Below are 23,207 nucleotides of genomic sequence, written 5' to 3' on the forward strand. Positions count from 1 at the left end.
TGGGAATCCAAAGCGCCCCCATAATCCCAACCCAAGCGACCCGCTGCCAAATCATGCAGTTGCAAACAGGTTCCCGCCAACCCTGACCCTGCTTGGTAACACGGAAAATTGAAGCAGGTTTTCCTAACCGAAATAAAGAAGGAATTCTGTTTTTAATGTACAGCTAAGAAGAGGCAAAGCAATTCCACTCCGATTTGATGTTTCGCAGTCCAATGCATCGGTTTAAATTCCACCATTGTTTTTCTTTCTCCACTGCATTCTAGTTGCCTGTTACCGAAACCGGGAACTAACTTGGAGGCAGCTGGAATTCCAAGTACAATGGAGCAGTTGTGTAGCAAACCAGCAAGCAGGGCACTTGTAATCCCTTGTTCAAGTTGTTTTTTAAAGTAAATTATGTGAAGAATAATTAGGTGTTCGATCCGAGCTGTGGCAAGAATTCGGTGGTTTTGTTCGGCATGAGAGGCTGGGTAGGAGCTTGGCAAAGTTCATGCGATCATTATAAATAGATTCTGGGACAAGGCCAAGGTACTTCTGGAAGGAGAAAGAGTGCAAAGCTAGTCTTTTAAAAGGGCCCACTGCTTTTCAATCCACCATTTCATCAGATCAGCTTTGCGTCTTGGTTGGATTTAAGGATGTCGAACATTCCCCAAGCTCCAAGGTCTTGTGAATCCACCTGAGAGACACGGAGTTGCAGGAATTTGCACCTTTTATCTTACGTCCTCCTCCCATTCTTAGAACATCAGCCCTTCAAAAGCCTGGATAAAAAGGAGAACTTGGATACTGTGAGTCACAGAGATCTGCATCAACAGACTTGCCCACTGAAGGAAGAAGGGCAAGTGCTATTTTGGGAGGCATTAACATGAGTATCACTCCCAAAACACAGGAAGCACTAGTTCCCCTGTGCTCCGCACTAGTCAGAGCTCATCTGGAACCCTGTGTCCAGTTTTGGGCACTGAGATTTGAGAAAGATGCAGAAAGTCTAGAAAGGGTCCAGCGGAGGGCAACAGAAATGACCCAGGGTTTGGGAACACTGCCTGAGAGGAGAGACTGGGAGAGCTGGGCATGTTCAGCCTTGAGAAGAGAAGACTGAGGGGGGACATGAGATCCCTTTAGAAGTACCTCAAAGGCTGTCAGAAAGAGGAAGGTCAAGATCTCTTCTTGCTGATGCCGGAGTGTAGGACACGGAATAATCAGTTCAAGTTGCGACAACCCAGATTCAGGCTGGACACCAGGAAAAGCTTCCTCGCGGTCACAGCAATACGACAGTGGGACCAGCTGCCTGGAGAGGTGGGGGGCTCTCCCACACTGGAGACATTCAGGAAGAAACTGGGCAGCCCTCGGAGTGGGATGGTGTGACTTGGTGTCCTGCAACAGCAGGGGATTGGACTCGCCGGCTTTCATGGTCCCTTCCAACTCTTCTGTTCTATGATTCTACAAAGTGAGGGGATTCCAACTTATGCATCTAAAATACATACTTAAGGGAAAGAGCCCCCGTGGTCTTTACCAGCATTGGAGGTGAGATCTGCATGTGCAGAAGAGGAAACCATGTGACTCCTTCCTTTCGTCTGCGTTGCCCTTGAGACCGGCAGCCCTGGTGCTCCACCGGGGCTCTGAAGCTGCCCTGGGGCAGAGAATGGATGAAATGGCTCAGGGATCTCCGGGAATCCGGGTTCGAGTCCTGCTCGGCCACAGAGCCCGCTGGGTGATGCTGGGCCAGTCACAGACTCTCGGCCCAACCTACCTCGCAGGGCTGTTGTTGTGGGGATAAGATTGGGAGGAGGAGGAGGAGAAAGGCATTGAGTTTCTTGGAAGGAAAAAAAGGTGGGATATAAATATAACAAATGAATCAGGACTTTGGAAACATTTGTTTCAGTGCAAACACTTCCCACACACACACAAGCACTACAAGGTATTCTGTGCAAAACTACTGCTTTATCATTTACAAAATGAAATACAACATAAATACATGTAGCAAATCAACGGAAACATACACATCTTTACATATAGAACATACTTGCAGAGCCGGGCGGCCACATTCATCTCATCACCCTGGAGTGAGAAGACCGCGCGGTTAAGAATGTAACCCGGGAGAGAAGCCACATAGCTTGAAAGAGATCAAGCCCTCATCCCGGCTCCAGGCTTGGGGGGCCCCTGGGGAAGGCACCCCCTCTCAGGGAGTGGCATTCTCACCGCCCCGGCCTCCAACTGCTTCTGCCCCACACCCTGCAAAGAGGAGGAGCAGATTCAAGGGGTTCCCGGGTTGCCCATTGCGGGCTGACCAGCTCTGATGCCCGGAATTTCTGGATTGTGCGAAGCCGCCATCAGAAACGGACTTGGCATTGCCCAGGAATTTTAAAGACTCGGCTACCTAAGCCTCTGGGTCGGTTGATGCTTCGCTTAAGCCTGCCATACAAAAATAGCCACCGTGCACTCCCCCAGACGGCTTCTTGAACTTCGCGGAGAATTTAACTTGTTCGCAGAAAAGATCCCCTACCCGGTGCCTTTCTCCCTGCTCCGGCAGCCTGGGGAGTAAGATTTGCCTCATTCCAAGTCACACCCAGCACAGAAGAGCTCTCGGTACTTAAGGCTGGAAAGAAATACCTCTTGTGTTACTAGAAACTGGCCCTGTTTCACCTCTGTGGTTTTAAGTATTTTGAAGAGGTCAAGTTCCCAGACCTCAGTGTTCTGCTGGGAAGAGCAGAACACTTCCAACTGGCACACTGGATCTCAAATTGTCTTTCCATTCGTAACAGCCCAACCCTTCCCATTTCCTGCAGTCATTTTCACCGAATAACAGGACCCACTCCCCCGTTTCTGCAATTAAGTCTGCAGCCCAAAAGCTTCCCTGCATGAGGAACTAGAGGTAATTTGAGTCGTCGTAAAATTTCAGGCAGAGGAATACTTTTCTTGGCTACTTCTCTGTGTAATGCCACACACACACACACATCCCGCAAGTAAAAACAACACCCAGCACAGGATGAGCTCGTTTTCCATTTGCAGGTTGGCTTATTTCTGCAGGTGGGGGTTTGCAAATTACAGTAACACTCCATGCCATCCTGTACTAAACCCGAAGCGTCTGTTTTCTGTTGCCTTCAGATGCAGAGAAACCAACAATTTACATCTAAATACCTAAAGAAAATGACTGACCTTTTAAGCCATTAAAAATGTATTGGATGGCACTTGCCAATGAAACCATTAAATGCATCAACTCATTTTGCTGCTGCATTTAATACAACAGAGGTCAGATCAGTATTTGCACACCTAAAATATCTGTGACTTTCAAACTGAACTTTTTATAACCTCCTTTACTCATGTTTATACAGATAGCCTGAGCCAGCAGACTAGGGTTCGAAATACCACCTTTTTATTTATGTCCTCGTTTTGTCCCTTCGCAGTGTCCAACAAATGCGGAGCCGGCACTCCGCACCGCCGGAGAACGCAATCTGCTATCAGCTGTCCTCGATCGTCAGCTTCAGTCTACATACGACAATGCTGGTTAACATGTATTAAAGAGCAACTAAACTGGGTTAAGTCATCTTAAACGCCATCCCCTAGCCTAGAATATTTTATTTGTCAAGGAGTTTCTGTAAGCCCTCTCACTAGCTTGCTTTCTACGTCCAGCTCTTTCACATTCCCCATCTCTTTAAATATATCCATCTGTTCAAGATAGCAGTACACAAACTTTGATTCAGAAAGTGGGACATGAGGGTTGTAGTGAGCTTTGGGCAGCCTATGTGAGAAATACAAATTGTTTATAGACTTTTATCAGTGTTTCTATTTTAAAAAGTTGTTTTTTTTAAAAAAAGAACCCTAAGTCAGGGTAGAAAAAAGCAAAAGGAAAATCCTCACGGATATTTTCAATGTAGTACTCTAAAACCAGCAAGAGATTTATTTGGTTTGTATATTAAATGTTAAAAATCACATGCATATAGAATATTTTATAGCTTAAAAATAGCTTAAGAATGAACCACGACAGTTTACCTGCAACTGCTATAAAAATTTTAAGAAATATATAAAAGGTCGCCTTCTGTAAAATAAAAAATGCTATTTTAGAGAAGGCTGCTGCCATCTATGCAACAGTTTACTGGTGCCTGGCATTGGGCAGCTTTGCGAGGAGGCCGAAATACACAGCCCAGCGGCTAGTTTGCAGAGGTCCGGCCAACTCAGACTGAAAACAGTGCTGGAAATAAGGATACAAGCCCATCACAATGTGAATATGCAGCTGGACATATTGCAATATATTGGTGGATGTCATGGATCCGTGAAGTCCGGTTCAGCTGCAGCATGTGCACTGTTGAGCCAGCCCGAGCGAGGAGTGTGTGTCTGTTGCGCACAGCTGAGAAGCAGAGTTGTTTCCGTCCTCACGAGGCATTTGGTTGAGAGCCCTCTAAACCGCGCCATTCCAGGAACAGCTGGCGGGCAGGGAAAGGAGGTTTTCGGGGACCTAAAAGCCCGACAGCAAGCGTGTCGGCCTTACAAAGCGTGGTTGCTGTTGTCATTCTGGAAAATGGCTCCATACGGATCGCTGTCGATGCGCTTATAAACGAAGTGGAAAACCTGTGGCTGGGGTCGGCTGTGGAGCTCGGCTTTGATCTTCTGGGGGTAAGTGTCCTCGGTCAGCTGCTGCCAGGTGTCGTCAATAAAAAGGAACAGGCTGTAGTCCTCGGGATTGTCCACTTTAAATTTTTCAGCACACAGCCGGCAAACATCTTCCGTAGTAATATAAGGTCTCACCAGCAAGGTTTTCCCTGTGCAACCGCTGTTTATTTCCTGGAATGCAACACGCAGGTAGTTCTGCAGGTGGGAAAACACATGGGAAGCATGAACATTCACATTCAAGGGCTCATCAGCAAATCCCACAAAGTTTACATCTTTCTTGGGCTCAACCGTCGGAAAGATAGTTGCTCCACTGGCTATCAGTGCCTGGAAGCTACCTCGGGAAGGTGTTTGGTAAGGACAAACCAGCTGCCACAGAGGCCTACAAGAAGTCACAGGGTATGTTCCGGAGAGAGGCCTTAAAATCCTGACCAAATAGGAGGGACATCCTACAGTATTTCCAAGAATCTTCTTCCGTGTGCGTGGATTTCATGGCAGAAGATAGAAAGCCTGAAAGGCCCAGCTGTAAATCTATCAGCTCAGAGGCAGGTCATAACACTGGACCGAACCCTGGTTTAACTGGCGCTTGCACAAAAGGAATTATCTAATGGCTTCCACACTTCCTCAGTCCATTCACTGGCATGCCATGAAGCTAATACCTTCAGCCTAAGAAATTCCAATCTAATCTAATTATTTATTATATTTCTAGCCTGGCTTTTTTCCTTCCAAGATACTCAAAGAGCTTACATCATTCTCCTCCTCCTCCTCCTCTCAATCTTATCCTCACAACAACCCTGCAAGGCAGGCTGGGCTGAGAGGCTGTGACTGGCCCAAAGCCACCAGTTGGCTCCATGGGCAAGTGGGGGCTTGAACCCAGATCGCCTGAGCCCCAGTGATGAAGTGATGCAGCAAGCTTCAGGAAAGAACCTGGGAGGCTGGGCCCAGGAGCAAGCAGGAAAATTTATCCTTTTATAGCCACAGTTTTCCAGTCCACGAACAACAGCTCTACTAGCCAGCGATTATGGAAGTTCACACACATTGTTGGTGTTGCCGACGAACAGCATGCAATTCTGCAAAACAGACATGCTTCTCAGGAACAAACTGGCTCCAGTACCGTAATCCTTCCATAATGAGGAAGTTTGGGTTGTTCGCTCCATAAGATGACTTTCTGTGTTTTTCGGAATCCAGTTTGAGTATCACCCCAGGCTAGATTAATTATAGACCAGGATTTTGGCTTTCCTGCCATGAAACAGTTGTGCTAGATTCTGCATGCGACTTCTATGCTCTATTTTGCATGGGATAGCTTTTCACATTTAATGCAGATGCTGGTGAATGGAGTAAGTTCTTGTTATTTGCAAACCAAGCCATTGTTCCCAAGTTTCTTTCATGTTTCATTTTGCCAGAATACCCCCTGCCTCTCTCTCACTCTTTGTCTGCATCCTATACAAGTAATGCTTATTTACTTATTTAAAAAGTAATTATGTATTACTTTTTGTCCCTAAAAGAAACCCTAAAGTGGCTTACATCCAACCTGATGAAAATACAATGAAGCGATCCACGGAATAAAACTTGCAAGGCAAAGTTAGCAGAAGGATGAAATGTGTGTGTTGAGAAACGTTGTTTGAAAATACGAATATGCTGACCATAGGGAGAAATAAGCATGCTATAGATCTGAGGGAAGGCAGAGAATGGGGATTGGGGGAGAAAAAGGAGGAGGGAGGGGTGAAGAGAAGAAAATAGAAAAGAGGAAGGAAGGGAGGAAGGAAGGAAAGCAGAAGGCACATCTTGGAAGACCAGCTTGTCCTGAAACTTCTTGAGTCGCCGGAAGAAAGGACTAGTTCAAATATAGGCCAGAATGTACATTCAGGATGTCACAAGCAATCCTGTTGTTACTAAGGGAGAAAAATACCCTGCATGTTTATTTTGTGTCCTTTTCCCAAATTTGCAAATCAGGAATAAAGTCCAAAACAAAATCAATGCAGTGGAACACAAGACTGAAAGTTTAAAAATGCATGCAGTGAAATGAGCCACTAGGCTTCTCAAAGGACACGAAAGCCGAATTGTCATAGTAGCCAAACTGCTGTTCAATTTGACTTGCTATTCTCTCTGCACCAAGAGAGCAAGAGATTTAGGAGGAAATGCTCTGAATGCATGAAAGGTTTCAGAGCACCAAGTAATAATTCTGCCTCCATCCCCCTAACCGACTTGGCACAGCCAGTGCCCTGAAGGATCCCACAGGGAACCTCTTGCAGGAAGAACAAGGGACCCATCATCCCTGGCCTGCTAAGACTGCAGCCAAAGTCCCACCGTGGCTTTTCGGCACACTGCACATTTGACGGACATTCTTGGCAGGCACAATCCGACTTGCAGGACATGACATCCCTCTAGAACAGGGGTCTCAAACTCGCGGCCCGCGGGCCAATTGCCGGGACGGGCGGGCCACGGGGGAGGGGCCCTGCGGCCTTCCAAGTGCCGGCGGCACCCGGGCCAGCCGCGGGATGAGCGGCCCACCACCACCACGGTGGTGGGATTCTTGATGCGGCCCAGCCTCACCCAGACTCTACTTCCAGCGGCCCCCAGGGAAGTTGCATTTGAGACCCCTGCTCTAGAAGGACCTCCAAGGCTGCCACAAAGAGGATGGTCAAGATCTCCTCTTGCTGATGCCAGAGTGCAGGACACAGAATAGCCAGTTCAAGTTGCGGCAGCCCAGATTCAGGCTGGGCATCAGGAAAAGCTTCCTCACAGTCAGAGCAATACGGCAGTGGGACCAGCTGCCTGGAGAGGTGGGGGGCTCTCCCGCACTGGAGGCATTCAGGAAGAAACTGGGCAGCCCTCTGAGTGGGGTGGTGTGACTTGGTGTCCTGCAACAGCAGAGGGGTGGACTTGATGGCCTTCATGGCCCCTTCCAACTCTGCTATACTGTGATTCTATGGAAGGCCAAAGAGGCCTGCAGGCTGGGAACTTCCTGCCTCACCTGGCAATTGCACAGGGTGGATGAGTATGTAGAGGATGGACTCTTCCCCCGTTTGCAGCTGGAGTGGACCTTCCCTTTCCCCTTCCCCTTCCCCTCCTCCTCCAGCTCTGCTCAGGCTCCCTGGCAGGGAGGCAGCGTGGCCCACCCCGCCCCGGGCAATCCAAATCCGCTGCCGCAGCAAGAAAGGCGCTGGCTGGAGGGCATCGGCTGTACCTGGAAATCGTCCACAGACGGGATCGTTCTGTTCGTCGTCCGTCGCTTGTGCCACTGCCGGAGGGTGTTCCGCGCTTCCGAGCACAGCAGCCGGGCAGCTTGCTCTTCTTGGAAATTCTTGATCAGCGAGAGCGCTCCGTACGCACTTGTCAAGTAGTAGCCCCCTGGGAAGAAATCAAGAGTGTTCCACGAACGCACGATCAACACGCTGGTTGCAGGAAGTCAAATCAGTATAACAAAGGAACTGGCCTCGTTCACACATTGCATAAGCCCGGGGAAGCCAAGCTGTGGCGTGACATGCAAACTCGCCCCCCAGGAAAATAATTTTCTTGGCAAAACTGGTCGGCAGACTGGCAGTGGCGGGAGCAACGCATACAGGCTGTTCGCTCCGTCCTTTCAAGCGATCGCTATGCCAGCATTTCCAATTGCTCCAAAGAGCTCTGGAGTTTCTCAAAACCTCATTTGAGTTGCCTCGAGGAAAGAATCTTTAACCACTATTTTCCCAGCAAGTCTTTCCTTGCAATGCGAAAGTGCAGCTGAGCGCTGGGCAACTTTTGGGGTGCAGCTGGGGCACGCTGAGGCTCAGGGGGCCACCAAAACATGGGTGTTAAACAGAGCATGCCAATTAAAATATACCCCAGCTTCCTCTGCAAGGGACAGGGCTGGGCAGGGAGGTGCCCTTTTGGCAGAACGTCTGACCGAAAAACTAGTTACCGGCACAACCAGTTCTGTGCTTTCCCCCTGGTTGCTCAGCAGCGCATAGGGAAACTCAGCACCTGGGACTGGTCACACCACACCATCAGCGAAACCGACTCTCTGCATTTATTCTGCGCGCTGTACATTTCACACAGGCGAGACGCAATTCCACATAAAATGGAATTCTGTCCCAGTTCCCAGCCAGGATTTTTCCAAAAGCCAGAGGCAGTTTGTTACACCAGCGTAATGCTGGGCGTGGCTTGCAGGCCAGGGTGCATCCGCATCCAGTCGCCTGGCCCCGCCTGCTTGCATTTTTGGCTGTCCCAGGCCCTGGGCGAGCCAAGGAGCGGCAGGTGTGGGGAGCTTCAGAGCAAGGCGACTGAGCTCCTCGGAACGGAAGTCAACTTCCAGGAGGTGCTTCTAAAAAAGAGGCCGAGTCACAGGTTCTCTCCCGAAGGTTGACCTCCATAAATGTGGCCAGGGCAAACTTCTGAACACATGGAATGGTCCAAGGCTGCATCCAGGCGAGGCTTTCCTGGGAGACTCGGCCACGGCTCTGAAAGGTCTCCCTCGAAGCCAGCCGTGAGCTCATCCTCAGCCGCTTTCCACACTGGCAAGATGAGGCTCCAAGAAAAGATATGGGGGACGCTGGGCAGACTCGAAGGGCCAACACGGCGTACTTTTATGCAGCCGATGGTTCTGCTGCAGTCCTTCCATTCCGCCACCCGCTCGCAGTTTTCCAAAATACGCCCTGGACGCGATTTCTCAGGTAAGCACGGGAGCAAAGCACAAAAACGAAAGGGCAGAATCAAATGCAGCTGTTTGGTCTGCTGCATTAAATGGTTCATAATCTGTAGCCAATGTACACGGAGCGGCTCCTTCCCCCTGCACAGAAAAGCAGGAGGCAGCCGACTGGCCAAGATTCTCCAGGCAAACACCACTAATTAACAGTCATAACCACATTTGCATCCTGCCTTGCAAGGAATCCAAGGCAGTCCACCTTCACTCCATTTTATCCTCATAACAAGCACCTGTGGAGCATCCATGAAGGACCAGGGCCTACCAGCTGCAAAGGCACAAATCCTTCTTTAGTGAGTGACTGGTCCAAAGATAACCCAGTGAGCTTTGTGAGCAAGTGGGGCTAGGCCCTGGATCTCCAGGCTCCCAGTCCAGTGCTCCCACCACCGCTCCACGTCTGAAGAAGGACGTGTCTTTGCAACTGTCGGCCTGATGTGCGATGGTCCTTCAAGGGTTAGGAGATGGGCAGGAGAGGTGGAGCGCCACACGGTATGGGCTGCCTCCCCTGAGGAAGCCCTGGCGTTTCCTAATTCTTCCGACTCTCTACAGCAACCTCCGTACCTCCGGAGGAGATACACAGATGAGGGCTATCTTATGAAAAAGAATCCATACTGGTTGAATAGATTCAACGAGTAGATTCAAACCCTGCATCAAGATCTGTGTCTATTAATTGTTCCAAGCGGGTTACGGTTAATCAAGATGGCTGTTCAGGAAACAAAGATAAACTCGGCCAGAGAGCATCCAAGTTTATGTTTTCCTGCTTCCAGGATCACACAGCAGCATATTCATTGATAAAGGGCTCTGCCTCTCCTTCTCCACCCAACAGGCATGCGAGACTTTCGCCTCTCCTTCTCCACCCAACAGGCACGCGAGACTTTCGTTTTTGCTTGGCTGCAGTTATCTTTAGGTTTTGTTTGCAGGCGTTGCTTGATAAGCCCCTGGCAGCAATTCTCTGTTCAGGCCCGCTATCAGCAGTGGAATTCCTAGAGAGAGAGTCATCGGCCACCAAGGACGGTACCTTCTCCGTGCAGCAGGGACGGGTCCAGAAGCTCCATCATGTACTCGATTTCAGCATCTAACTCCAGCATGTCGCACTGAGCCACGACGTAGGTCAGCACGGGCAGGAAGTCATCGGCGCCGTACATCCTTCCTTGGAGGGGAGACAGAGCACAGCTGTGGTGACCCCCTTGGCTGCCTCTCCTTTCAAAGACTCTTTCCCGCATTGCTCTTTCCATTCAGCAGTGCATTTGAGATCCATGTTGAAATGCAGATGGAACCAAGACACTTAATCTTGGCTCAGACAATTAATCTGAGTTTTTTAAGAGGCTACAGAGGATGTGGCTGCAAGCTCAAAGGAACTCACAGTTAGGTGTGTGCCTATCTTTTGCGTGCTCTTTTGTCTGTCTGTCTGTCTGTCTGTCTGTCTGTCTGTCTAAAGCTTTTATAGACCATCCCATTACTAGTGCCCTGAGACAGTCTACAACAAGCCCAGATAAAATATGGCACAGCATCCAGCAATTCACAATAAAATCACAATTAAAACCCATTAAACATTAAAATAACAGGAGAGTAAAAAGGTTTTGGCCTGGCGCTGAAAAGAGTGAAGTGACGGCGCCAGGCGGACCTCTCTGGGGAGCGCATTCCACAATCGGGGGGGGGGTGCCACCACAGAGAAGGCCCTGCTCCCGGTAGCCACCCTCCCAGTCTCTTTCAAGGAGGGCTCCCAAAGAGGGGCCTCCGCCTCAGATCTTAAGGGGCAGGAGGGCGCATAGGGAAGAGTTACTCGCTGTCTTATACTCTGGGGACATGGCGAAAGAGAAGAGTTGGATGCTGGTAGCAATGTAGTTAAATACTGGGAACAAAGTATGAAAACACGGGCCTAAGTCCACCCCCGAACGAAGCACCATCTAGTGCATCTCTCCATGTTAGCCCAGACATTCCTGACGTTCTCCTGAAGTTCTCGGCCAACTCCGTGGCTTGCTGAAGACAACTCGGTGGAGGGCCACCACTCTGCTCTCTCATTCTGCTGAAGGGGTGCGTGAAGGCAGCTCTAAGCCTCCACCAAGGTGTCGACCCCACGGAACCCTGCACTTCTTCCAATATCCGCCGAAGACTCCTGGTTTTCCCTACCTGGTACGCCCAGGAGGAGGCACGTGACTCGAGGGCAAGAGGAGCCTATGCTGGCTTTGGGGCACGGGCTTTTCTATGGGCACATCAGGGTCCCCTGATGAATGAGTCCCCATTCAAATTATTACACCAGGCTTCCAAAGTAAGCATGACAAGCCAGTGACACCAAATTTTTCGTTGCTCTGCACAATATTAAGAAGAAAGTTTTTAGACTGCAGCCAAACCTCTCTCACAGAGGAAGAAGAACCCATCCGTGTGTTTCTGGGTGTCCTCCACCTCTCATGACATTTAAACACCCCCTAAGAGCATGCGGATGCTTTATCACCTGACATGAGGTGTTCTCTCAATATTCTGGAGGGTCACGCGTGAGCATGACAAGCATCGCACAGATGGCTTTGCCGCCCTACAATGGACACAGAGGTGAAGTCGTGGGCCTCACAACCCTATGCGATGCAGGGCAACCGACTAAGCATCTGTGTCTTCCACAAAGGGCGGCACCGTGCAGGTTAAACCCCGGAGCTTTTGCACCAGGAGGAGGACTGTCTTCATCAGGAGCAATTCCCCACAAAACTGTGTGAGGCCTGCTCTTCCTGCATCCACAAAGTCTTCAGGAAAGGGGATTTAACTCCCCACGCATCTTCCCAAGATGTTCATTCTATCCAGCCCCGTTTTTCTAGAAATCCGTTTTGTGCAGTGCATCATACAGATGGCACATTCCCAGATAGACAGAGCAAGGCAAAGAAAAGATCTGAAGACATGCCCTCTTTTCCTCTCCTTGGCTAGAAAGAACGAAGTCCGCATCTACCTGAATTGTTCTCCATCACAGTATAAATCAGCTTGCAAACACGGAGGAGCAAAAGGACCTTCTTCTCAGGTGAGTACATCTTCTGCATTGTCATGAGCTTGACTTTAATCTTCTCAACGTCTACAAAGTCCGGTGTTGGGACGTACACTCCCAGCTCCTGAGGGTCTCGTTGTCGGACCAGTTGGAGGTTTTCTTTCAGTTGCTTCCAGGAGCCGTCGGCCGTATGGAAATCCTTCAGCATCACATCAACGTGGTTCTTAAGGGGCTTCAGGATGCATTTGTGCATGGCTTTCTCCAACACCACATCTGCAAAGAGAGGGAGAGCTCAGTGCGCTGCCGACTCTTGTGCTCTTGTGCACGCATGGAAACGATTTAAAGCAGACAGAATAATCATTCAGTTATGACGTCCAGAGGAACCTTAGCACCAAAACTAGATTTCCAGATGCGCTTGTAAACAGGAAAAAAGCCCAGCCACAACCTACACTTCACATTTATTTGTGCTGATTTAGAAGAGGAAGGCTTCTAAGGTAAGAAAGGTTCAAAATATGGACTGTTTATGTATGTGTCCTGGAAATCTAGAATATGAGTCTGCCTGAGCATTTTCATTGACACTTTTAGCGTCCCTTTGTGTTTTCAGAGTTTGCATCAGAAACCAAAAGCCCAAATTCGCCTTTAAATGCACCTAAGTCTGTCTCAGCAGAGAGAAATTTATTGGCTAACATTGAACAGCGAGCATACAATGCGACTGAGGGGGAGAGGGGAGGGCAAGGAAGTATAAAACAGTCTGCGATGGACTTAGACCAGACTGGGAAAACCGAGGCACTGAACCCAGAGAAGAGTGGCCATGAGGACTCAGCTGCTCACAAAGAAGACCCTAGCCAAGGTACTGACCACAAAACGTAGCCTGGGTTTGAGGCCCCAAAGCCAAACCCCTTAATTGCCTCCAATCTGCAGCACGAAGTACCCATTTCACAGAACGGAAGCCAGAGGTGCAAAAACAAAACAAAAGGCCTTCAGAAGTACATATGAACCAAAAAGCAAAGCAAACATACAAGAGAAGCACGCAAGAAAGCCGGCCAAAACACTTCAGGTCACTTCCACAACACCAAGATGGAGGGGGTTTTTTTTCGTTTCCCCTTCCCTTTTGAAGACAGTCTCTGGCCCATGCAGACATTCAGAAGATGGGAAAGGGAAGGTCTCCACAGAATGGTCAAGCTGCCCAAGGCTGAAAAAGCCACTTAACATTTTGAGCAACGGGGAAGGGATCTGTGTCCAAGCAGGTCTCCAAGGGTGCAGCAGCTTCTGAAAGTGAAATAGGCCAAGAGCAGAGCTTAGCTTGCCGGGAATGGCGTGACTGAGCTCTGCCTACTTCTGGCCTGAGCGATGTGGGATGCGTCAAGCAAAGCCAGGCTCAACAGCCTCCTGTTTGTCTCTGCTCCCTGGAACCAGGGCAAACCCAGGGCTGGCGGGCAACTGGAAGGCTGCAGTGCGTGGATGCCGCCTGGCTCGGCAGGCCACGAGTTGCCAAGGCAGGTTCTAGCACCCAGAATGCTGAACCGGGGAAAACACCGGTTCCTTTGACAGCTGCTCTTTGCAAGGTTCATTTCCCTGGCATTTTCATCCCCTGCAAGGTACAGGCAGATTAGAGTCTATTAACACCATTTATATAACACACCCCAGATTCTGGGATGAGAATAAAACAACAGTATGAAACATTATTCTGAAAAGGGGTACTAATAAAAACCGCGGCTTAAGGCGGCTTCTTGCAATGCAGGTGTTTTCAGGAGGTGCTAAAGCTACACAATATTGGGGCTTGCCTGACCTCCAGAGGCAAAGAATCCCACAGCAGTGGGGTCACCACAAGCGAGGTCCCTCTCCGAGTGGACTCCAGGCCTTGGGTCCACGTGGGCCTGCCAGGAACGGGCCACCTGATGACCTCAACGGGTAAGAGAAAAGGTGCTCTCAGATCTCCCAGTCTCCAGTTGGTTAGAGCTTTGTACACTAGAATCACAGAATCATTGAACAGCAGAGCTGGATGAAGGCCATCAGGCCCACCCCCTGCTGTTGCAGGACACCAAGTCACTCCACCCCACTCAGAGGGCTGCCCAGTTTCTTCCTGAATGCCTCCAGCGTGGGAGAGCCCCCCACCTCTCCAGGCAGCTGGTTTCACTCTCATATTGCTGTGACCGCGAGGAAGCTTTTCCTGGTGTCCAGCCTGAATCTGGGCTGTCGCAGCTTGAACTGATCATTCCATGTCCAAACTCTGGCATCAGCCAGAAGAGACCTTGACCTTCCTCTTTGTGGCAGCCTTGGAGGTCCTTCTAGAGGGAGATCATGTCCCCCCTCAGTCTTCTCTTCTCAAGGTTAGTACCAGAACCTTAAACGTGGCCCAGTAACGAAGGGGCAGCCTGCCAGCCTGCCAGCCGTAAAAGGCGGCCCGTCCCTGCCAGGAGCCCTTCTGCACCAGCTGGAAGGGCAGCCCCAACTGAGCGTGTGTTGCAGCAGTCAAGCCAGGCTACACGATCCCTTTGCCTGAGAGGCTGAAGCTGGCAACCCCTCAAGCAGAAGGCAACCCTTGAAATAGGCACCACTTTATGAACGAGCCGTGCAATAGCCTGGCAGTTTTGCCACGGCGTTAAAAGCTGCTTTTCAGCCTTGCAAGCGAGCCGGCCTTGCTTTTCCTCCATGCAGGCCTTCCCCCCACATGGTTCTTTCTCCACCACCATTTCCCCCTTCGCACGACAGCCCTAAAGTCTTCATTCTCTCTAACCCATAAGCTCCATTTCAAGCATTTTCGGCACATTTAATGACAGCCCTAAAGTCTTCATTCTCTCTAACCCATAAGCTCCATTTCAAGCATTTTCGGCACATTTAAACAAGGAGTTAGTCGCTTGTAGCTACACAATCGAGTTTTCCTTTTCAGTGGCCATTTCTTTTTCCCTGCTACCCCCATTCTTTTAATAAATGACCACTTGGCCACTAAGAAGAATGAAGAAACATGCAAGCAGGACAGATCTGGGTTCTTATCTTCCTCTGTTGGCTGCCCTGATAAAGAAACAGAAGAGGACAGACAGCATGACCTGTTCCTAAACCATTTAACCCCAAAGCCTACTGTGAGTAGCAATCCTTGCTTTCTGTCTTAAATCTGTAATCCTACAGCAAACCATGTTCCCACTTATGGACTCGGCCTTCTTTCCTCCGCTCCTCACACACAGAAGTTATCCATGCCAGATGCAGCGCCACTAGATTGCAACGTGCGTTTATTTACTACATACTAAACATACTTGCATGTTTAGCCTTAGCTGGCAACGCCTTTCGTTGGAAACGCCTGTGTTTGCCAGGATGTGTGCGTTTGCCACTTTTGCTGAGGCTTATTATTTATGTGTGACTTGTGGGCAAACACAGTTTTTTATTCTGTAAACATATTGCGCAACCTTCACTGAAAAGCCTGTGTGATACTTTAGCTGCATCTAACAAAAGTAATAATCTGAAAATATTTGCACTTTGAAAATAAAGAGACTTTGAAAATAAAGTAGGCATTATGCAGCGAGCACGAGGGCCGAAGAGGATCCATACGACCGTTTATCAATCCACAGATGCACACCTGAAAATTAACCCCGAGGCACAAATACTCCGATTCACGAATTTCAACACACCCCTTTGGAATTGGAATTGTGCTGCACTTGCTAGGTGGATGAGAGCCCGTAGCAAGAGGTGTACTTGTGAATGCATCCTGCACAGCCACAAATTATATAGCCATGATTCTCCCATTTGGGGAAATTACGGGGTGCAACGGAGAAGCCAGAGCATCCAAATCTCCTTTGCATTCCAGGTGTCTCCTCTGCCAGGTAAGTATGCATGCCCGATACACAGGTGCTTCGGTTACAACCGGTTGGGGGGAAAACCGCACACACTCCGACTTTCCCAAAAATGTACAGCTAGATACGCCCAAAGATAAAGCCGCAACCAGCGGTGGAGTCGCGAGCACACGCCAAAAAAGATCTCCATGGTGGCAGCGTCGCCCTTCAGCCCCAGAGAAAGAACCATTGTAAACAGCTCCTGTTGATTTGACGTTGCAGCCCTAAAATTGTGTCCCTTCCATTCTTCCCACCCACCTCCCATGCACAGACGCCCGGCAGCCAAAATCTGTGAGCTAAACGCAACAGTTGCAGCGGCATTAGTCAGCTGTGCACAATGCCTGGACAATATTTGCAGCCCTGAACCAAAATTTGCCTCCCTCAGAGAGAACCAGAGATGAAGCACTGTCGCTTCCACACAGCTTGGGCCCTCCCCAGCTCCGTCCTTCTGGAGCTCAGAGACCTTCGCCCAAACTGAGGGCCCCCCCTTTGGGTCTGTTAGTTGAGGGGCCAAGGAATCAAGGCACTGTTAGAAGCAGTCAAACGAACAGCGACAGACACTGACTGTTTCAGTAGATGTACAAATTTGATGGTGATGAGCACAGACCAAAAACAATTTTTTCACCGTGCTTTTGCAGTCTCTGGAAAGATCCTTGGTGGAGTTTGAACCATGTTCGTGTTCTCTGTGTTCTGCACTTTAATTGAAGATTGCATTTTTTTGATGGCGACCTTGGACAGGCCCCTATAATTATAAATAATTTTAAATTAAGTCCAGGGAATTGGTTAAAGTTATCTTCAGCTAATTCAAAGTGGAAAGAGGAAACGCTCGGAGAGGGTGAGCGGTTTCCCCGAGACTTCTGGAAATGCCCATCTGCATCCTGTATTGCGATACTCTTTTGCAATCTTTTGAAGTCGCAGATTTTAATGAGGGGAAAATTGCTTGGCAGGCTTCCTGTTTCACCTCATTTATTCAAACTACTTAGGATTGTTTTTCCGTGATATACTGCAGGAGTTTGCAAAATTAAAAATCAGACTCAAGCAGTAATACTGTGCTCACACGTGTGCACCCGGCTGCCTGCAGCACTCACTGGGCTTTGCTCCCGCACACTACACGTTCTTTCAGGACTGGACAGGACCCTGCGTAAGCAGAACCAGCACCCCAGTTACGACGCTGTGAGCTGTTTTCGTATCCTCTCCCTTCCAGCGCCTGGTTCTTGGACTTCTCATGAAGCTGAGGCAATGATTCTGTTCTGTTCGGGCACAAAATCGAGTCCGATCCATTAGGACCCCTTGGACAATGTTCCTCCAGGCTCTCCTGTCCTCCACCATCCCCCAGAGTCCACTTGAGCCCACACCCACCGCCCCAGAGACCCCATCCAGCCACCTCATCCTCTGCCGTCCCCTCCTTCTTTTGCCCTCAATTGCTCCCAGCATCAGGCTCTTCTCCAGGGAGTCCTTCCTTCTCATCAGGTGGCCAAAGTATCTGAGCTTCATCTTCAGTGTCTGGTCTTCTAAAGAGCAGTCAGGGTTGATCTCCTCTAGGACTGACCTGTTTGATTGCCTTGCAGTCCAAGGGACTCGCAGGAGTCTCCTCCAGCACCACAATCCTTTGGCGCTCAGCCTTCCTTATGGTCCAGCTTTCACAGCCATACACTGCAACTGGGAAAACCATAGCCTTGACTATACGCACTTTTGTTGGCAGGGTGATGTCTCTGCTTTTTAGTATGCTGTCTAGATTTGCCATAGCTTTCCTCCCCAGGAGCAAGCGTCTTTTAATTTCTTGGCTGCAGCCCCCGTCTGCGGTGATCTTGGAGCCCAGGAAAATAAAATCTGTCACTACCTCCATTTCTTCCCCATCTAATTGCCAGGAAGTGAGAGGACCGGATGCCATGATCTTGGTTTTCTTAAGGCTGAGTTTCCAGCCAACTTTTGTGCTCTCCTCTTGTGCTCACCAGCATCAAGAGCCTCTTTAGTTCCTCCTCACTGGTCACTTTAGGCAGTGATAAAGATGCTGAAATCAGACACTCAGAGCACCGGGTCTGTAGAACATCTAAAGATTTCCCAGTCCACTTTCGAATAGTCTCCCCAGGGGCCCAACGACACGCCCTTTGAACATTCACAGGCCCATGGGCCACAAAAGGCAAGCTGGGACCCAGTTTCTAAATCTATGGGGACATTTTAGTCTCACTTGATTTAATTATTCGTTATCAGGCAGAAGTGCATTGCTTTCATTTATTTTTATCAGTAGACATTTTAAACATTAAGGGTAGTGCAGTGTGACCATCCCCAAAATATACCCTTCCAGATATGTTGCACTACAACTCCCATCATCCCAAGCCAGCATGGCTATTGGAACAAGCACTAAATAGACTGCATGGAGATCCACTCTTCAAACAAGGAGGGGTGTGGTGCTGGAGTGAAGGATGGTTAACCTCGGAAAGGCAGTGTGCTGTAGTGGTTAGAAACGCGGGACTGGGACTCGGGGGATCTGGGTTTGAGTCGCCGCTCAGCCACGGCGCCCACTGGGCGACTTTGGGCCCCTCACAGACGCTCAGCCTGCCCCACCTCACAGGGCTGCTGCTGCGGGGATCGGCTCGAGGCAGGAGACGCTTTCCTGGGGTAACGCAGCTGAATATTTCATGAAGCATATTGCAGAGGCGATGGGTAGTGCCTGCTTATTTCTCTGTCGTGCTGGGAAAGGCACGCTTCTAGGCCCCTGCAAGAAGCAGCTGAAACTTCTTGCTGCAGACCCAGCCAGCGAGTCGAGATACGCCACTTGGTGGCCACCGACATGGCTGGCTTTAAAAGCAGGTTTGGAAAATTCACAGAGGAGGTGGCTCTCCGTGGCTACTAGCCTTGCTGGCCATGGGCTTCCTCCATCACCAGAGGCAGCGAGCTTGCACACAGCAGCCGTCGAGGAGCAAGGAGGCCATCTTGCCCCCGCCCTTCAGCGGAGAGCTGCCTTGCCTCCCCACGAACACGCTCAGATCCAGCCTTTCTTCTGCCTCGGTCCCACATACTTCACGTCCACAGCCCGCCCCTCAGCTCAAATTGCAAAATATACAGAAGAAAACAACTGGCATTCCAACCGTATTGTGTTACATTATCGCAGTAACTTGTGGGGTTGCTGTGAAGCCGAAAAGGGGTCTTTTCCTCCTCGGGAAAGCGCTTCTGCGGAACATGTAACCGGCGCAGGAATTCTGCTGCCACGGAAGGTGGCGAGGGCAGCGGGCTCAGAAGGAGCCTCTAAACAGCAAAGCAGGGAAAGCCCAGAAGACGAGGCGTTCAGAGGCCGTGTGCTGCGAGCGCCAAACGGCATCTCCTCCTTCCCGGCCATTTCACTTCCGAGGGCAGCGCAAGGCGCTGGAGGGGGGCCTTGCACCCGCCCCCGCCCCAGGAGTCCCAGGTTGGGGCGTGTGGAGTAGTGGAGAGACAAAGGTCCTGTGGAAGCAGATTTTGAGGGAGGGATGCTGAGCCCAAGAGGCGAGGAAAAGGGAAGTGGCGGGAAGGGCCGGGACACCCTTGCGGGGCTGCTGGGCACCCCACGGATTCTGCCACCCAGGGAATTTCCAGGGAAAACCATTCTTTTTATGCTCTGTCCGGGGATCCCAGTGCCCTGTAGCAGCTACTGTTGGAAACAGGATGTTGGAAGGACATGTGAAGGCCACGGAAAACTAAACACACCTTCCAAACTGAGATTCTGTTACTCTGACCTGTTAGCAAAACAGGCCTCTGGTTAGAACATTTCCTTTTTATCTCGCCCTAAACACTTTTCCTCCATTCCCAGGTTATAAACAGGTGGAGGTTACTTGAAGCATGCCTAATCCTGGAAGCATCTTGATTTATTTATTATTTTATTTATTTAAAACTTTTTTAGACCTTCCCTTACTGTAATCTCGGGATGGTTTAAGAAGACAAAACAAACTAAAACACACCATCCTAATCAAATTCTTAACCAATCGACAATAAAGTCCATGTTAAACACAGTCAATTCTTAAAACCTTGGGAAAGGAAAAAGGAATTCCAGAGGAATTCAGGCAAATAATTCCAGAGGAAAAGCCCAGACAAATAAGACAATGAAACCCTACAACTCAGCCGGGGAAGAAAACATTTCTTCTGGCTTTATTTATTCTTGTGTTGACCCTGAAGCGGCACAATGAAACGTAGCTGGCTCTGTTCAGCTGGCCTGCGATGACTCAACCCATCTGCCACATCCCTGTGCTTAAATCAGCAACATTTGTAAAGTCAGCTCTGCTGTGGTTACTCCCAGGCCTCAAACTGGTGAGGGCAGCAAAACTTTCAAAGCTGCTTCAAAAGGCAGCTTTCTGCTTGCTTCAACTGCCTCTCTGTGTAACTACGGCTTGTACACAGTCCGATTGCTCAGCGAAATGCAGCCAGCTGAAGAACGCGCCACTCGTTCAGTCCTCAGCAAGAGAAAAAAGGCCCCGTGTTCGCTCTCCGCCAAAGCCAACGCGCTTTAAGCCGCACCCTTGCAACAACAGGCACAGACCAGGAGAAAGTGGGAAAGAGCCCTCCGCCAAAGCGAGGAGTCGCGTTTCAGAGCACTGCGAAATCTCAGCAGACACGGCTGTGAAAGCTCTAAAGTACCTTGAGCCTCGAAAAAATAATAATCACAAGAAGGCAAAGTATTCCATTAACACTGAGCGAACGGTGAGTCATACGCACAGAAATAGATGCTCAATTCAAGACAGGGACAGATGTCAAAACACCCTGAACCGTACCCGGAGAAAGAAATTCTCCGATGGCATTTCTGCAAGGCAACCCACAAATTAGAAGGGCGTCAAGCCAACAGGGACGAAAAATATTCCATGAAGTTAGCTCACAAGGAAAGTATTTTGCCTGGAGGGGAGTTCATAGGGACACACCGGCATGTTTCTTTTTAAACACTTTTTGAAAACAGAAGCACACAAGATCTGACTTTCTCCTCCTTTCGAGGGTATCCAAGCCTTGTGTTACTTAAAGAACCTGCCTGAAGTTTGCAAGCTCCATGTAAACTTTCACTAGGCGATGAATCGAAGGGGTTCACAGCTGGCAGCTGCATCTCTCAATCCCCCGAGGGATTAGAGAGCTCTCAACACATCATTTGGGAGACAAAAGCAATTCTGAGTTGGTTTCTAAGTTTTGAAATCATACGTTTTTATCCCTGCTATTTTGAATGCTAATACTATGGCTTAAATCATCTTCTGATGCTGCTTTTAAGCAGGTTTTGAAATATTATCTGAACTAGTTATGACTTCGGTGCTTTTATTGATGTCTTGTTGGGATTTTGTATGCTGCTTTACCATCTAACTGAATAGCAGCATCCAAATATTTTTTTTTTTTTTGAAATGAGAACAGCCCCAAAGGCAGGAGGATTGCCTAGCAACAGTAACACACGCATTGGTTACTTCCCGGTTGGACTTTTGTAATGCGCTCTATGTGGGGCTGCCCTTGAAGATAGTCTGGGTACTTCAGATGGTGCAAAACAGAGCTGCCAGGATGCTGTCGGGGACTGGGCGTTATTCTCATATAACCCCAGTCCTCTACCAGCTTCACTGGGTTCCCATCAAAGTCCGGGCTCAATTCAAGGTGCTGGTTATTACCTATAAAGCTCTAAACGGCTTGGGACCAGGATACCTAAACGAATGCCTTCTTCTGTATTTGCCCTCCCGCCAATTGAGATCGGCAGCAGAGGCCCTCCTCCGGGAGCCCTCCGTGAAAGATATTAGGAGGGTGAGCACCTGGAGGAGGGCCTTCTCTGCGGTGGCACCCCGCCTATGCAATGCGCTCCCCAGAGAGGTCCGCCTGGCGCCGTCGTTATTTGTTTTTCGGTGCCAGACTCAGACCTTGTTATTTAATCAATATTTTAATAAGTTTTAATATTGAATTTTATTACCTTATTTTAATTGCAGCCAAAGTGGGTCATCAATTCATTTATATTATATTGTTATGTATTTCGGAATTTTATTTGTGTAAGCCATCCTGAGGCTCTCACAAAGGATGACATACAAATATCTTAAATAAATAAATCAATAAATATCACAATCTGGCAAACCCAAGAGCAAAAATGTAACATACTGCAGGGAAAACAGGCAGTATCTGTGATCTGACAGGCAGAAAGGCAGTGAGTATCTGCAATTTGATGCTTGATTTTAGTTGCTGAGAAAGAGGATCAAAACATCCTTGCCACCAGCCGAGGCCTGGTCTGATGCATGTTTACTTGGAAGTCCCTTGATCTGATGCTCTCAAGAAAGCGTGTACAGCAATCCTATGAACTAGGCAGTTTACTTTAGAGTAAGCCCCACTGTACTTAACATTGGAGACAACAGCGGATTGCAGCCTTTGGGATCCTCTCTCGAAACCTGCATTTCTTTCTAAAACCAAAGGTTGTGTAAGCTCCTAGGGGCAGGGAGCTGGGCTTTGCTTAGGCTACTCTGCACACTGCTTTGCTCCTTCTGAAGAACGCTTGCATTTTACCCAAAAGCCTTTACTCCTGTTGCGTGCGTGCGTGCGCCTGCGTGTGCATTTTAGATATACCATGTCTGCACTAAATGGGGCACCTGCTGGCTTGAGGATGAAGAGGAAAGCCCACCGGCCGCGGAAGCCCCGGAGCGCAGCGTCCCGCTCCGGACGGTGCCGCGAGCGAGCCCGGGCTTACCTATCTGGTCCTCCGGGATCAGGGACTCGATGGGGGGGTCCAGCTCGGAGCTCTGCGCCAAGTAGCTCTTGACCTGGGTCATGAACTGCCGGATCGTCTGCAGCAGGTCGGTGCTGGACACGTGGCACTCGCGGTTCTCCTGCAGGAAGCTGACGTAGTCCTGGACGAGGCAGCCGAAGTAGGTGCGCTTGTCGCGGGCCATCTCGGCGATCCGCTTGACCATGCGCTTCTCGGGCGTGCGGAAGGCGCTGAAGACGCCGCCGACCTTGCGCAGCTGCGACTTGACGAGGCGCGGCAGCGCGGCGGCGGCGGCGCTGCGCCTCTTGCGCGGCTGCAGCAGCGGCGGCGGCGGCGCCGGGCTGTCCGGGTCGCTCTCGCGCTCGTCGTCGGGGCTGCTGGCCGAGTCGGCGTCGCAGGCGAGCAGCGGCATGCTGCGCTCCAGCTCCAGCGAGTCGGACGAGGAGGTGGACGAGCTCACGTCGC

The 23,207-nt window shown here is 49.7% G+C and overlaps 1 protein-coding gene across 1 annotated transcript; it reads right to left on the reverse strand.

Annotated features, from left to right (window-relative positions):
• Positions 1-1,912: 1,912 nt before the first annotated feature.
• Positions 1,913-23,205, reverse strand: RIN2 (Ras and Rab interactor 2; the record flags this gene model as incomplete). The annotated part of the gene is made up of 5 exons (XM_044442833.1): positions 1,913-4,794; positions 7,784-7,947; positions 10,296-10,427; positions 12,210-12,515; positions 22,725-23,205. Coding segments are annotated over 5 exons (1,404 nt in total), but the record flags the coding sequence as incomplete, so codon positions are not given.
• Positions 23,206-23,207: the final 2 nt, after the last annotated feature.

The sequence above is a fragment of the Varanus komodoensis genome, unplaced genomic scaffold, assembly GCF_004798865.1.
Source record: "Varanus komodoensis strain SLA01 unplaced genomic scaffold, ASM479886v1 scaffold40, whole genome shotgun sequence".
NCBI classification, from domain to species: Eukaryota; Metazoa; Chordata; class Lepidosauria; order Squamata; family Varanidae; genus Varanus; species Varanus komodoensis.